Source organism: Heterodontus francisci, chromosome 26 (genome assembly GCF_036365525.1).
Source record: "Heterodontus francisci isolate sHetFra1 chromosome 26, sHetFra1.hap1, whole genome shotgun sequence".
Classification (NCBI taxonomy): Eukaryota; Metazoa; Chordata; class Chondrichthyes; order Heterodontiformes; family Heterodontidae; genus Heterodontus; species Heterodontus francisci.
In genome coordinates this window covers 47,234,185-47,251,743 of record NC_090396.1, presented here as the reverse complement: position 1 = coordinate 47,251,743, position 17,559 = coordinate 47,234,185, and the positions used below count along the sequence as shown (strand labels likewise).

General features: G+C 46.2%; 1 protein-coding gene across 4 annotated transcripts in view; it reads right to left on the bottom strand.

Moving 5' to 3' along the window:
- Positions 1 to 17,559, bottom strand: part of ccdc57 (coiled-coil domain containing 57) — a 199,656-nt gene that overhangs the window by 78,367 nt on the left and 103,730 nt on the right. For all 4 annotated transcript variants that reach the window (XM_068058163.1, XM_068058165.1, XM_068058166.1 and 1 more), the window contains one exon: positions 8,881 to 9,039. In XM_068058163.1, coding sequence (XP_067914264.1) covers positions 8,881 to 9,039 — 159 coding nt within the window. The remainder of the gene's footprint in view (positions 1 to 8,880; positions 9,040 to 17,559) is intronic.

The following is a 17,559-nucleotide window of genomic DNA, read 5'->3' as shown; positions in this document are numbered from 1 at the left end:
AACGTTTCGGGTCAGTGACCCTTCTTCGGAACTGACAAATATTAGAAAAGTCACAGATTATAAACAAGTGAGGTGGGGGTTGGGCAAGAGATAACAAAGGAGAAGGTGCAGATTGGACCAGGCCACATAGTTGACCAAAAGGTCACGGAGCAAAGGCAAACAATATGTTAATGGTGTGTTGAAAGACAAAGCATTAGTACAGATTAGGTGTGAATATACTGAATATTGAACAGCAGCAAGTGCAAACCTGAAGAAAAACAACCTGAAAAAAAAACAGTGGATAAGCAAACTGAACAAACTAAGATGAAATGAAATAAATGCAAAAAAAGATTGTAAAAAATGTAAAAAGGAATGTAAAAAAAAAGGAAGAAAAAATAACTAAAAATGACTAAAAATGAAAGTAAAGTGGGGGGCTGTCATGCTGTGAAATTATTGAACTCAATGTTCAGTCCGGCTAGTACCTAATCTGTACTAATGCTTTGTCTTTCAACACACCATTAACATATTGTTTGCCTTTGCTCCATGACCTTTTGGTCAACTATGTGGCCTGGTCCAATCTGCACCTTCTCCTTTGTTATCTCTTGCCCAACCCCCACCTCACTTGTTTATAATCTGTGACTTTTCTAATATTTGTCAGTTCCGAAGAAGGGTCACTGACCCGCAACGTTAACTCTGCTTCTCTTTCCACAGATGCTGCCAGACCTGCTGAGTGATTCCAGCATTTCTTGTTTTTGTTTCAGATTTCCAGCATCCGCAGTATTTTGCTTTTAGTCAGCAACTGAATTGGCTATTCCATAGCCCTGGAGAATTTCTGTAGCCCCCAACCCACAGTTAGCAGCATGACCAATATTCAGTTTCCTGTAAGGCCATTCACCCCTCCTCCATTGAACTCATCACTCTCTTCCACCTGCATGGTCAATAATTACTACCACCACAGACCCCAGTGAGTAGCATGGTCAGTATCTGCCTCACTCCCCCACTAATCTTCAGTGCTGGCACATTACCACTGCCCCCCACCACCCAGCAAGCAGCATGACAAGTTTTATAGCAAGGTCGGCATTATGCACGACCCTTTTCCCTCTCCTCCTCCCCTTCCTTCCCCCCCCCCCAACCCTATCTTCTCCCCTTACCATTCCTTCCTTCTCCCTTTTCCTGTGTCTGTGCGCAATTCTTATCAATTTTGTCCATTCTACAGTGCTGCCATAAACAGAAGGGTGCAATTACAGAAGAAGGAATTTTCCTCCACACAAGATCAGGTGGCAGGTTGTTCAACCTTGCCCGTCTAAGAGTGAAGACCAAAGTACGGAAAGTCCTCATCAGGGAACTCCTCTTTGCTGACGATGCTGCATTAACATCCCACACAGAAGAGTGTCTGCAGAGACTCATTGACAGGATTACGGCTGCCTGCAACGAATTTGGCCGAACCATCAGCCTCAAGAAAACGAACATCATGGGACAGGACATCAGAAATGCTCCATCCATCAATATCGGCGACCACGCTCTGAAAGTGGTTCAAGAGTTCACCTACCCAGGCTCAACTATCACCAGTAATCTGTCTTTTGATGCAGAAATCAACAAGCGCATGGGAAAGGTTTCCACTGCTATGTCCAAACTGGCCAAGAGAGTGTGGGAAAATGGTGCACTGACGCAGAAGTCCGAGTATATCAAGCCTGTGTCCTCAGTACCTTGCTCTACGGCAGCGAGGCCTGGACAACATATGTCTCAATACATTCCATCTTCGCTGCCTCCAGAGAATCCTTGGTATCAGGTGGCAGGACCGTATCTCCAACACAGAAGTCCTCGAGGCGGCCAACATCCCCAGCATATACACCCTACTGAGCCAGCGGCGCTTGAGATGGCTTGGCCATGTGAGCCGCATGGAAGATGGCAGGATCCCCAAGGACACATTGTACAGCGAGCTCGCCACTGGTATCAGACCCACTGGCCGTCCATGTCTCCGCTTTAAAGACGTCTGCAATCACGACATGAAGTCCTGTGACATTGACCACAAGTCATGGGAGTCAGTTGCCAGTGATCGCCAGAGCTGGCAGGCAGCCATAAAGGCTGGGCTAAAAGTGTGGCGAGTCAAAGAGACTTATCAGTTGGCAGGAAAAAAGACAGAAGCGCAAGGGGAGAGCCAACTGTGTAACAGCCCCGGAAACCAATTTTATCTCTGCAGCACCTGTGGAAGAGTCTGTCACTCTAGAATTGGCCTTTGTAGCCACTCCAGGCGCTGCTTCACAAACCACTGACCACCTCCAGGCACTTACCCATGGTCTCTCGAGACAAGGAGGCCAAAGAAGAAGAATGTACATAGGTACTTTGCAATAAAAAATATAGACACAGAATTTAGAATAGAAATATAAAAAGGACAGAATGGATGACTTTAAAGTAAAGACTGAAATATGTTTGCATGCATTGGTCTGGTTATTACCTCATCCTCCAAACTGGTTCATCTGAAGACTACACTTGATTTCAACATTCTATATGAAACATCCCAGGAGATCAACCAGTGAGTATATAAAGTATTCAAAATCTTACATTGTGCACATTTTCTGTGTCAACTTTATCCATTCTAAATTCCAGTGTCCGAATTTAGAATGTAAATGGTCTAGGTAAACTTGTCATGCTGTAATTACACTCTTCCGCCAATGCTGGAACTGTACCATCTCAGCTTTGCACTTGCCAACTCAGACTGCAGAGAAACTCCAATGCTTCAATTAACACATTTTTGTTTCCCAAATTGCTGCATTGCTATTTAACTATAAATAATATCATCGTAATAGATTAAAACTGAGCATATAGCACATAGAATTACATAGGATACATGGCACAAAAAACAGGCCATTCGGCTCGACTAGTCCATGCCGTGTTTATGCTCCACTTAAGTCCCCACCCATCTTTTCTCAATTAAATCTATCAGCGTAACCCTCTATTCCCTTCTCCCTAGCCTCTCCTTAAATGCATCTCTACTATTCGCTTCAACCACTTCCTGTGGTAGCGAGTTCCACACAATTTTCAAGACCTCCATTAGGTCACCCCTCAGCCTTCTTTTTTCGAGAGAACAGAACCAGCCTGCTTACCTTTTCTGGATATGTATACCCACGCATTTCTGGTATCATCCATGTAAATCTCCTTCACATCCTCTCCAGCGCTTCTACAGCCCTTTTTATAATATAGTGACCAGAACTGCATGTAGTACTCCAAGTGTGGTCTACCAAGGTTCGATGCATGTTTAGCGTAACTTCCCTACTTTTCAATTCTATCCTTCTAGAAATAAAGTAGCTTTGGTTTGATTTTTTATGGCCTTACTAACCTGTGGTGCATCTTTTCGCGATTGGTGTATTTGTACTCAGATCCTTTGGTTCCTCTACCCAACCTTCCAAATAATAAGTGACCTCCCTATTTTTCCTACCAAAATGTACTGCCTCATATTTATTAATGTTGAACTTCATTTGCCCATTATTTGTCCATTCAAGTTTATGAACATCCTCCCGTAGTTTGTTGCAGTCCTCCTCAGTATTGACTATCCCCCCCGCAATTTGAAGTCACCTACAAATTTAGAAATTGTGTTTTTGATTCCAAAGTCCAAATTGTTAATGTAAATTGTGAACAGCATTGGTCCCAGCACCGATACTAGTGGAACACCACTTCCCACCTTCTGCCACACTGAATAACTGCACTTTACTCCCACTCTTTGGACTGAATTTTACCGGCCCCTCAATGCCGCGGGTCACGGCAGAGGAGCTGGTAAAATTCTGCGGAGAGAGGCCCGCCTTGAGCCGCGACGTCGAGAAGGGCATGCTGCATATTATCAGCAGCAGGGGGACCTCGGTGTGTATCCCCTCGCCGCCTGGCGGGCGTGACCTTTACATACATATATAAATCGTACCAAATGAGATGCAAATCGACTTAAATAAAAGCAAAATACTGCGGATGCTGGAAATCTGAAATAAAAACAAGAAATGCTGGAACCACTCAGCAGATCTGGCAGCATCTGTGGAAAGAGAAGCAGAGTTAACGTTTCGGGTCAGTGACCCTTCTTCGGAATAAACTTACCTGCAGGCGGTGGCCGTCCCACACCGATTTTATGGTTGCTGTACGTCCTTCTCGTGCCTTCAGAACTCTGCTCTCTCCGCAGAATTTTACCAGCTCCTCTGCCGTGACCCGCGGCATTGAGGGGCCGGTAAAATTCAGCCCAAAGAGTGGGAGTAAAGTGCAGTTATTCAGTGTGGCAGAAGGTGGGAAGTGGTGTTCCACTAGAATCGATGCTGGGATCAATGCTGTTCACAATTTACATTAACAATTTGGACTTTGGAATCAAAAACACAATTTCTAAATTTGCAGGTGACATCAAATTGCGGGGGAGATAGTCAATACTGAGGAGGACTGCAACAAACTACGGGAGAACATTCATAAACTTGAATGGACAAATAATGGGCAAATGAAGTTCAACATTAATAAATATGAGGCAGTACATTTTGGTAGGGAAAAAAAAACTCCGCACAGAGTTCTGAGGTGCGAACCTGGTGGGGAGCAGGGAGGAATAAAATTTTCAGGGCAGGAGGGGTGGAGGAGCAGGGAAATCAGTTTTTAATGGATGTGGCGATGGTGGGAAGGGGTTAGAGGCCAAATGTTAGAAGATTGTGGGGTAAAGTTTGGGTAGGGAAAAGGCATGTTTTAGTTATTTTGGGAAATTGAAATAACCATGGGGGGGGGGGGGGGGCGGGGGTGGTTGGGGAAAGGCCTCCAAATCTTTGTTACCTGTTGCATAAAAATAGCGATTACTTTGCCTTTAAAAATTAAAACTTCATCGAAGTGCTTAAAGCCATTTAAAAATGGCACCAGCGCCTGCACAGTGGCACCAGATGCCAATGCCGGGGTCGGGGCGGCCGCCCCCTCTACAACAACGGGGGCGGCCACTCTGCCCCCTCTATTAAAATGAGCCCCCGCGCATAATATCACGGGGGCTCCTAGGCAGCCCTTCCATGTCGGAAGCCGCCGAGTTGAAAGTGCGCCATCGCAGAGCACGGCGCGCAATTAAAATTCAGCCCTCTGCTTTTTGTCTTGAAGTCAGCTAACAATCCATTCTGCCACGTGTCCCCTGATTCCTCATTCTCTGACCTTACTCATTAGCCAATTATGGGCACCTTATCAAAAGCCTTTTGAAAATCCAGATAAATTACATCTACTGTGACCATTGTCTACGCCCTCAGTCACCTCCTGAAAAAATTCAAGAAGGTTGGTCAAGCAAGTTTTTTCCCTTTTGAAATCCATGCTGATTATTCATGACTATATTTTTCTTTTCTAGACATTCTTCTATTCCCTCTTTTAGGAGAGATGCCATTATTTTTCTACCACCAATGTTAAGCGAACTGGTATATAATTCACCGGACATGTTTTATCCCCTTCTTAAATATGGGTATTACTACATTAGCTATCCGTCAGTCCTCTGGCATTACACCTTTTTCTAACTAGTTATTAAATATGTACAGTAATACCTCTGCTACTTCTTCCCTAGATTCTTTCAAAATGTGTGGATGCAATCCATTTGGACAATGTATTTTATCCTCGGAGTCTGATTAGTTTAATGCATCCCTTTTTTATTTTAAATACACTTAACTCATTTCTTATCTCATCATCCAATGTCATGTCCATCTGTTCTATCTCCCTGGTAAATACCGAAGTAACATAATTATTTAATATTTCTGTCATGTCTTTACCTGTTACCGGTGGTATTATCCTGCTGATCCCTTAATAGTCTTATTCCCATCCTACCCTTCCTTTTCTTATTGATATGCCTGTAAAATATATCATTTTGGTTTTCTTTTCCTTGATAATTTAATTTCATGGCACTCGTTGCCTTCCTAATTGTTGTTTTTACCTCTCTCCTAATCTATTTGCATTCTCTCTCATCATACACTCCGCTACTGTCGATGTACTTAATGTATGCCTCGTTCCTTACCCGCAATTGTTCCCTCATGTCTTCATTCATCCCTGGAGCCTCACTAGTTTTTTTTTTTTTATTTGCTCACGGGATGTGGGCGTCGCTGGGCAGGCTTGTTGCCCATCCCTAACTGCCCTTGAGAAGGTGGTGGTGAGCTCCTTCTTGAACTGCTGCCGTCCTTGCGATGTAGGTACACCTACAGTGCTGTTAGGAAGGGAATTCTAGGATTTTGACTGTGAAGGAACAGCAATATAATTCCAAGTCAGGATGGTGTGTGGCTTGGAGAGGAACTTGCAGGTGGTGGTGTTCCCATGCATCTGCTGCCCTTGTCCTTCTAGGTGGTAGAGATCACGGGTTTGAAAGTTGCTGTCGAAGGAGCCTTGGTGCGTTGCTGCAATGCATCTTGTATATGGTACACACTGCTGCCACTGTGCGTCAGCGGCGAAGGGAGTGAATGTTTAAGGCGGTGGACAGGATGCCAATCAAGCAGACTGCTTTGTCCTAGATGGTGTCGAGCTTCTTGAGTGTTGCTGGAGCTGCACTCATCCAGGTAAATGGAAAATATTCCATCACACTCCTGACTTGTGCCTTGTAGATAGTTGACAGGCTTTGGGGAGTCAGGAGGTGAGTTACTCGCCGCATAATTCCCAGTCTCTGACCTGCTCTTGTAGGCACAGTACTTATATGGCTGGCCCAATTCACTTTCTGGTCAATGGTAACCCTCAGGATGTTGATAGTAGGGGGATTCAGTGATGGTAATGTCATTGAATGTCAAGGGAAGATACTTGGACTCTCTCTTGTTGGAGATGGTCATTGCCTGGCACTTGTGTGACACGAATATAACTTGCTACTTATCGGCCCAAGCCTGAATGTTGTCCAGGTCTTGCTGTATATGGACATGGACTGCTTCAGTATCTGAGGAGTCGTGAATGGTGCTGAATATTGTGCAATCATCAGCGAACATCCCCACATCTGACCTTATGATGGAGGAAAGATCATTGATGGAGCAGCTGAAGAGGGTTGGGCCTAGGACACTACCCTGAGGAACTCCTGCAGCGATGTCCTGGGACTGAGATGATTGATCTCCAACAACCACAACCATCTTCCTTTGTGCTAGGTATGACTCCAACCAGTGGAGAGTTTTCCCCCTGATTCCCATTGAATCCAGTTTTGCTAGGGCACCTTGATGTCACACTCAGTCAAATGCTGCCTTGATGTCAAGGGCAGTCACTCTCACCTCACCTTTTGAGTTCACCTCTTTTGTCCATGTTTGCACCAAGGCTGTAATGATGTCGAGAGCTGAGTGGCTCCAGCAGAACCCAAACTGAATGTCAGTGAGCAGGTTGTTGCTGAGTATGTGCTGTTTGATGACGCCTTCCATCACTTTTAACAGAATATATTTTTCCTGCAGTCTGTTGAACATAGTTTTGAATGTTTCCCATTGTCATTCTCCATCGTTGTTTGCAATACTGTTGCCCATTTTATTTTGCCAAGTTCCAATCTCAGCCCCTCAAAATCAGCTTTTCTCCAATCTATTAACCTGGTTTTTGTCATACTTGACTTCTTCTCAATTATCATCTTAAAGTATATTATATTTTGCCTAGATGTTCCCTAACTTTTACTTCTCTTATCTGCTTAGGCTCATTCCCCATTACTAGATCCAATAGTGAATCTTCCCTTGCTGGGCTTTTTATATATTGGGTTAGAAAGGAGTCCTGCACACATTTAGAACTCCATTCCCCTATCCCCTTTACATATCTCTTCTGTCCAATTAATATCAGGAAAGTTGAAATCCCCTATGATTATTATTCTGTTTTTTACTCCATTCCCTAATTTGTTTGCATATTTCCTCCTCCACTCCCACTGTTAGGCAGTCTGTAAGCTACACCTATTAGTGTGATTGATCCTTTATTACCTTTTATCTCTATCCATATAGATTCTATTTTTATCTTGCTGATAGCTGTGTCCCTTTTTTTCTACTGCCATTACATTATTTCTAATAAGTATAGCTACTCCATCTCCCCTATCTTTTCTAAATATTTTATAACCTGCTATGTTTAATTCCCAGCCCTGATTTCTCTGTAGCCATGTCTCAGTAATCCCTACTATGTCTGGGTCTTCCCAGTGCATGATTGCCTCCAGCTCCCCAGTTTTATTATGGACACTATTTGGATTGCTGTACAGACAGTTTAACTAATTTTTAATAGGATTTCCTCTCACTTTATATTTAACCATCTTTTTAGACTTTAAAATGGAGACTGAGGAAGGCATGTCTTGATCCAGTTGTTCTCTGTGATCTTACCCCACTTTACCTGAAGACTATACCGGATCTTAACTTCCCATATGCATCCGCACAGGAGATTGATTAGTAAATATTATAAAAGTATTAAGTATTGTACATTATGTAAAATATATCTATTTAAATGTACCCAAGCCGTCTCCCTCCTCCTACACATTCATGTTCTCTCCAGTGGAGCCACTCTAGAATATACATCCAATTCATGACAGGTGTTCTCGGTTGTAGATTTTCTCAGTTTATCAGTGTCACTCTGTAACTGCTAGCAAGGGTGTAAATGAAGGCAAAATGATTTCCCAGACTTTGTGAGGCAATACTTTCCCACCCTGAGGCACTCAATCTTGCAACTTCATCATGAGCTCTTTTTTAAAAAAACAGCTAAGGTCAAATGAGCTGAAGTGGCAATTCTGAGACTCTTAAATACTCCTAATGTTTGAGCTTCTGGACCACCAATCAACTACTTAAGAAAATCAGAGTTTAAGTTTGCATCCTAAAAAGTCCTTAATGGAATAACAATTCCAATCCCACGGTGTTTAGGAAACTCTAAGCCTTATTCTAAAAATAACGTATGATTGATCTGCATCTTTTCTAGAGAGCACGACATACCATTTCTCAGCTGAACAACAATGCAGCTTACTTTTCCACATCCTCCTTGTGTCTTGCCAACTCAGTCCTCAGCTTTGACTCCTGGTCCTGCAACATTTTAATTTGCATGTCCTTAGCAACAGTCTCCTTGGAAATCTGCGTGATGTGACTATCCCAGCCAATCTTCACTGTTGAAAGCTCCCCATGTAACCTAGAAAAACAGAGGACAAAAAAAAAGAAAATTCTGCAGCCTGTTGCAAAATATGCTAGTGTCCATTCAGCAGCAACTCAAAACAATTACAGCAGTAGAGGATAATTTTCTGATAACTGTTTTGTCTTCATTTTATCTGCATTTAAAAAGTTCACTTCATTAATATTAATGAGTACTTTTTCTATTCTACGTCAATATGTGATAACACAACCATTTTTTTATTAATAACTGGATAGTTCTGTTGTTCAACAGCCTACTTAGTGATCTAAACAATTATTCCATTTGTTTCAGTCTGTTCTGTTGATTGTAGCGCTAACAAAGAGGTTTCAGAAAACTCCTTTTTGTATTTGCAAAGTTAATTTGCCAAGTTACAGTCAACGGCTCCCGACTGAAATTGACATTTTATTGGGTAGTAGAGTTTATGTAATTACATAATCATAGAATTACTCATCTTAAAGAAAAAATCTTCTCTGTTAAGTCTCTAATACAGATTAAGTCAAAAATGACATCAACTGCTTTTTCAAAGAATTTCTAGAAATTCACAAAACAATTTTCTTCTTTAGGATTACTTGGCTCCAAATGTCGTTTGACAGAATCAAGTAAAAACCAAAAGGATTTGGCCGTAAGCCATAAATGAAGTATCAAAGGCTACTGATTCACGGAGTCAGTGATAAATAGATCAGAACTAGTTTGTTTTAGCTGCAATTTCTCATAGTAAAGCAGTGACTTATACTGGTCGGATTCCATGGGCACCAACAACCACTGACCATTCTTCATGTGTAAGCCTGGTATTGAGTCTTATCAAGATACACACCCAGTCGTCATCTGACACCCACATAACCAAACTTTCCAACTGAGGTTACTGGATAGTGATCAGGAGTGCGAAAACTATCTGATGTTTCCCCTCCCTAGCCCAGTAACACACAGAATAACCGTGTTGTTCCCAACACCACCTCAGCTTAGGTCTACTACCTCTGCACAGAAATGGAGTTGCAATTGGTTCAGGAACACACTCTATGGGCTGAATTTAGTGAACTCATTGTGGGTCCCAGCGGCTGACCCAGGAGTGCACACCGTTTCCGCTCATCACGTGTATGGCCAGCCCACCACAATCATGCATCAGGTAGCCAATTATAATAATGGAGATGGAGCCTAGCCAATTATGCATTGGGAGCGGGATGCGAGACGCCGAATAAGACATCAAATGACTCCTCAGCAGGTGCTGGCGCCATATTTAAAGTCCTGCCAACCCTGCATTCACTCCTGCCTGATGGAAAAGAGTGCCTTCCTGAGCAACCTCTGCTGCCCAGGACCCCTTTTGCTGCCTGATAGGCAAAGAGCTGAACATGAGCCTGCAGCGACCATGGATGAGGGAAGACACCAGGTGGCCCCATGGTTCAGCAATGCTTCCCCTTGAGATTCTCCTTCAGACTGCAATAGAAAGGCATCTCTAGCGATGACAAGAGGTCCTCTTGCCTGACCAAGCAAGCCTGGATGGAGATCACAGAGGAGGTCAGCAGCCATGGGGTCACCCCCCAGGACACAGGTACAGTGCTGCAAGAGGGTCAATGACCGCCTTCATTCTGCCAAGGTGACTGCTCCACATTTTTCTCCTTTTTCAGGTTTCATGTGGCTGTGCAGTAGGGAGGCACCATAAAAGCACAGGCAAAGGGGGTTAAGCATCACCTGACAGATGCATGGCTCCATCTTGGCCACAGAACACCTTCTTTCACACCACATCCCCATTAACACCCCTGAGAGCTGACAGGAGGATGAGCTATATAGGATACGCCAGTAGAGGATGAGGGGCTGTCACTAGCAGAATTATCATGTTGATCTCTCTGCAAAGTATGACTATCTCCCGCTTTCCATTGCAGGGCAAGACGGCCCATAACTGCAGGAGGCATCCCAAACATCAGGTGGCTCTCCACAGCTGAGGCAGAGGCACTTGAACTAGTAGGAACCCAGGGTGGATGCTCAATAGCGGATGGTAAGACTAGAGTCTCTGAGCAAGAGAGTAAGTATTGTCTTGCAACTCCATCATGCAAGGTTGGCATGACAAGATTTGCTCATTCTAACTCACACATGTTTGTGTTCTCTCATGCAGGTTAGCATCCTCAAGAGACTCCAGTAGAAGGGGGCCAGACCCACCTCTGAGGAGGATCCGGAGTCAGAGGAAGCACCACCCCATGACGCTCCTGCACCCTCCAACAGCGCAGATACTTTCACCAAGGTGGGTTTCTGCCCAGCTGAGACAGCTGAGGCCTCTGACAATTGGAGGGCTGTGGGTAGCCAGGCCCACACTGAGCCCCAGGCTCATGACAAGCCTCTGGTGTCGACAGCACAGGGCATGCTGGAGTTGCAGAGAGGGTTAAGGCAACATCTGGTGGCGCTGCCAGAGGCAAGTGCAGCTATGAGTGGATGATGGAGAAGTCCATCCATGCCATGTGCTGTCATATCTCAGGCACGTGAGCGCACAGCTTCCTCCATCAAGAGGTTGGTGACCTCATGGAGAGCCGGATCCATTACCTTGGCCATGAGCAAGCAGCAGTGGCAAGGCAAGAGAAGGATGAGATCTCTGGAGTCTTTATCAGCTCCTCGTCCTTCTCTGGTCAGCAGGGAGGTTCAAGCAAGCCTTGAAAGGGAGGAGGAAAGGCTGACCTCCACATCTGGGGGCTCCCCTCAGGGCGCTCTGAGCGTGCACAGCGGCTCCTCTACTCCTCCGCGATGCCGGAGAAGAGTCCTGCACCTGTGCAGGAAACCCTCAGGAAGTCAGGGCCCTCCAGGCCTCAGGCAGTCAGAGGACAGCTGCTGAAGTAATCACAGGCCAAGGGGCAGCATGATTAGCAGTCTATCTCCAGCCCAGCTGCTAGCACAAGGGGTCACACCTCATAGAAGCACATGTAAACGCATAAAGAAAACCACCACACTTGCGGTTTCACGGGTGTTTGACCTTTGATTTCTCATATAGAGTTCTTTTGTTTTTGAAATTAACTTTCATTGTGGAAAATGATTATTCTATCATGCCATAATTGTGAGCTGATGACTTCAGCCTTCCCCCTTAGTGGATGCCAATGTAGGCACAGCCCTCACGGATGTTGGAAGCGGCTAAGCACGAGATTGCCTCTTGCCTCCTTGGTCCGTCGCTCAATGTGCCTGGCTGCCGCTGCAAGGGCTTCAACATCCAGTGCTGTCTGCTCATTACCCTCCTCCACATTGATGGAGGAGTGGTGTTCAATCAAGCCCTTGTCATGCAAGACCTCCCCCCCCACCCCCTTGCAGGGCTAGATTGTGCAGAGCATAGCAGACCACCACGATGCACACAACCCGAGACCTTCGCTAGGGTATACTGCAGGGCTCCAGATCGATCCAGGCAATGGAATTTCATTTTCAGCAACCCAATGGCCTGCTCGATGGTCACTTGGGTGGAGCCATGACAAGAGTTGTACCTCCTCTTCTGCATTGTGAGGGCTCCTCACAGGCGTTAGTAGTCATGTCTTCCATGGGAAGCCCCCGTCCCCAAGAAACCATCCCTGAAGGCGAGCAAGGAGTGCCTGAAAAGCTGTGGCATCTGGGACAGTCAAAGTATGCAGGCATCATGGCTGCTTCCCGGGAAGAGGCCACACACCTGCAGGAAATGCTTTTGGTGGTCGCAGGCAAGTGGAACATTAATGGAATGGAAGCCCTTCCTTTTGATGAAGGCAGCTGGCAGGTCCGTTGGAGGCTTGATGGCCATATGGGTGCAGTCTATCACACCTTGCACCCAGGAAAATCCAGCGATGGCACCGAATCCGATGGACCTCTCGGCCTGTTAGGGTGGATCCGGTAGTGCACATAGTTGCCGGCCCTCTTGAACAGGGCATTGGTCACCTCCTTGATGCAGCGGTGGAAGCTGCTTGGGAGATGTCACATATGTCCCCGGTGGATCCTTGGAATGATCCAGACGTGCAAAACTAAGCACCACGGTGATTTTCAAGGTCATGGGCATAGGGTGACCAGCGAATCGCTTAAGTCCTAACTCATCCTGCAACAGGGCACATATGTCGGTGTCGGCTTCCTTGGAGAGCCATAGTCTTCGCTGACAATGTTGCTCAAACATATGGAAGGAGCTGACTCGGGTCTGGTATACTCTCTGGTGCAGGTGGGCCTTTCTTGGCATGGCCAGTTGCTATTGCTCTCATTGTGGAGCTTCACAGGCAGTTGCAGTTGCTTCCTAGCCCTCTCTCCATTGGAGGTACTGCATCATGCCACGGGCGTCCAAAAAGAGAGTGTATGAGACCCATGCCAGGTGATCAGTAGGCCTCCAGAGTGCTAGCCTTGCAGAGACAACACTGCCTTGGCAACTTTCCCTTTGCTATTTTTCTTTAATGGCACTCAATGCCCACCATTGCTGATAGCCGACGCTCAGACCCAGCAGTATGGGCACCCAAGCCTCTCATCCAGCAGTTTGGACATCCAATACAGCCACCCAAAACCAAGCCCCCCTTGCAGACCACTCTAGACCTAGCTCACTATTGCAGACCACCCGAGACAAAGCCTGCCCAGTACTGCCACCTGAAACCAAGCCCACCCATGCAAAGCACACAGCACTGTAGGCCGATAATGGCCTTCGCTCTCCTCTCTTCCTCTATCCAGTGCTGTTCATGGCTGCCTACCCATCAGGGCCTCAGTGCCACCAGCTTTCAATGGCCGGGGATACAAAAGCACATGAGGGCCGCCTGCCGTCCACTTAATTCCAAGCCCCCCCATTGAATCACTCAGAAATACATGCTAATGTATTTATACTAACTGTTCTATAATTTAAATTAAACTCCTGTCATGTCAGAGTTGCGAGGCCACCTTGGCGTTTTGCCGCTGCTGACTAAATCCAAAACCGATGTCACAACGTCTGATTTCTGGGTTAACTTGTCTTGACACTATTCTCTGTCCTCCCACGCCTCAATTCCCGCTCCAAATGGCCGCCCTAAATTCAGCTGGTCTGGTCTACATGCGACTCCAGACCTACGGCAATGTGGTTGACTCTTAAATGCCCTCTGTAATGGCCTAGCAAGTCACTCAATTCAAGGGCAATTAGGGATGGGCAATAAATGCTGGCCTAGCCAGTGATGGCCACATCCCACAATCAAATATAAAAAAAATCCCTATGTTGCATTAACATTCTGAGCCATTGGGGAGAGCATCTTTGACATCATTTCAAAAAAGGCAGGTGAACATGCAACAGAAGAGCAGCAACATTGAAATACTGTTGCTGTCTGCAAAAGTTTGGATTTCTAGGAACAAGATTAATACATACATAAAGTCCTGGATACACCATGTGTATACATTTGCTGCACGGCAAACATATGTTCATCTAAGAATTTCAATATTTATAACCCTTAGCTTCTTTTCTCTATAGAACTCCTGCTCTTCCTCCAACACCCCAGAACTTAATATTGTAAATAACACTGGAGTACTATCTCACAAGTGGAACAGTCTGCAGGTACCTGACCTAAGTGGCCATTCTTCATGTACAAGATTGGACAGAAAGTGTAGGAATGTTATTTGACTAAAGGGGCCATCAAAGCAGGAGTTTGCTGTTGCTCAATATAAAAAACTAACAAAAGCCTGCTGGATCTGACGAATTTGATTTGACAATCAAAAGGTAACGGTCTGCACTAAGAGGTGGGATAAAACAATTGAAGAACATTGCAATACCATGATTTGAACCATTACAGCGAGCACTGTCAATTTTCGTCACATTCTTCCTCTGAATTGTTTTTAAAGTACACAGTAACTCTCAAGGAAAAGGATATTCGCCATTGGTGTCAAGCCCACTCCATCATTCAGGCGAAAATTGCTGTTAGGTTTTGAAGGTGAATTCATCCTCATTTGTTTATGGAAAGGATTACCACAGGGTTGTGCATCCAGAAATGCACGGCTTAGCTTTGAATTAGAGACTAAAAGTGTATACGGGTTAAACTTAGAATTCAATGTTTGAGCCAGTTTATACCATGTAGACTCATGGGGTGGGATTGTTATTCATTTGTGAGGGCAGGAAAGGGGTGGGCAATCACTTAAACCTGTCCCTCGGCTCGGTGTGCAGATTTTCCGACATGGAACCGGCATGCTCTGAGTTCAAAAGGTAGCATTGAGAGTGGGAAGTGGCAATCTGCCCGTTCTATGCAGATGGCCACTTAAGCCCATTAATGAGCTTTTTGTCAGCTCGTTAAAGGGCCAGTTTTGTCATTTCTTTCTAAGGTGCCATTTCAACGCACTGTCAGAACCACGACAGGGAGGAGGGGGAGGAGGAGGCAGTGACACAATGGGGAATGGCGGGACAGAAGCAAGAGGCAGCAATGAAAAGACAAGGACCTCATTCACAGGCAACTAGTTGTGCTCAATGAGAAGAATTATCTTTCACATCTCTGCACTCTTGACAAGGACGTTTTGGGGGTCCGGGTCCTTCTGCTAACGGGTTTCATTGGCTCATGACAGTGTTGGGGGGTGGGGGGGGGGGGGGTATTCAGGGAGACTGCACATTCCATTGCCAACAAAGGAAGAGCATTAGAGGAAATCGGATCTTCTCTGAGCTTGTTCCGACCAGCAATGAGGAGCAGCATCTGCTGGAGCAGAGGCAATGGGAGTGAAGGAAAAAGAACAGAGGAGCAGAAAAGCTCCAGACTCTCTACTTTACACAATCTTCACCGACACACTCCGTCGCTCTGCCAACCCTCACTTCCCATTCTCCTGCATCTCGCCAGCATGAAATGGAAACATACACATCAGCTGTGGTGCGTCAACCTTCCCAGTGATTTATCACTTAATATTTCACTGTTATTTATGTCAGAAACACCCAAGTGGCCCACAAAGTGACATTATTGATCGCGTTCCTTCCGTGGCTCAGGATGAGGTGGAGGCAGATTGTTCTCTAGTGCTGTCTGGGCCGAGATGCCTGTGGCAGTCACTCTTGGCGTGGAGGTGCCGGGGTGGGGGGGGGGGGGGTGGTGGGGGAAGCCTCTGTCACAGGGTGTGACTTGAAAGATGCTTCATCTGTTGGAGGGGCCATGGGGGAGGCTGATGTTGACGGAGACCCATGAGGGGTGATCCCCTCATCACCATCTGCCGCCTGCTCAGGCCTTTTGTGATGCCCTTGATCGGCGGAGGGGATCACCAGCTGGGACACAGCTGGCATCCACTCCATGCTTCGTTGTGCCATTTGCGCCACTGACTAATCATGTCAGCATGCTGTTCCTGCATCCAGTCTGAGTGACGTTGCATATTGCTCTCCACAAGGTTGGCTACTCTCTCAACAGAGGAGCTCATGCACCCAAAGCACTGAGACATTGTGGAGCACGAGATGAATGGACTCTTCCATTCTCATCCCATGACTCCACAGTGCCTCAGACAACTCCAACATGTGGGCACACATCTCACACTGGTTATCCAGGTTGAGCCAACTGTTTCATGACTCCCTAAGCTCTGCATTTCCACCAGCGCCTGCCCTCCATTCTCTGAGGGGGATTGCCCACAGCGACTCTGCCTCCCCTGAATCCTCCAGCTCATGTGTGGTGTGTTTCACCATGTGCCACCCCCTCGAATAACGTTCGAGGTGTGAGTATGTGAGTTGGTGGAAGGTGCACAGGTAAGATGTGATGGTGTAGGCTCTGAGGCGTCGTTCTCCTCTAACTGCTCAGGAACTTCTGTCCTTATCTGGTCTCCTCACCCTCTGCGGCTGGCCCTGTAGGAGACATCAGAGAAGGTTGTTATGAGAGATCGGGGCAGTCAACAGATGCTTACGTTGCTAAAATAATTAAACAGCTGTTTAGGCATTGTCAGATTGTTAAACGTGGAGTATTGCTGTGCATCCCTAACCATGGAGATGTTGAGATGTTTTCACCCTGTCTACAGCAGACCCCAGTTCCTCTGTCCCCAGCGTCCTTGTGGCTTGACATTTTGGTTAGGTCAAGGGCCAGCTTCTCAAAGTGCGTCAGTGATGTTATCTGCAGCACACCGTCATCCAGGAGTGCCCCCTCGTTCTCCCTGGCATTCAACTCCTATTTGGCCTGCAAGGTGATTAAAAGTACAGTTAGGACAATGCCTCTCTCCCTCACCACTCGCAGCTTTACAATTGCATATGCTGCTGCAGTCTATATCCCAGCCTCCTATCCAGCAGGACCAGGGCTCTGACCTATGCTTATGGGTCATCAGGGCTGCTGAGCATTCGTCGCCCCCATGGTCAGGAGAACTCTATGGACTCTCAGGATGCCATTCTCTTTTGTACTCTGGTGACCAGGAGGCATACCATCTGGGTCTACCTTTGGACACAGCTTTCCGGACACGAGACGGTCATTGAAACTTTCCGGCACTGCACCCAGTTCCTCCAGACTACTCCTTTGTTGCTGACCTCATGTGCTACCTCCAGTTATGCTCTCTTGGTAAGCCTTGCAGGCTTTTCTGTTGCCACTGGCAGGGAACAGGATGTTTCTTCTCAGACACCGCCTCCAGCAGCACCTCCAGTGAGGCGACTGAAAAACGGGTGGC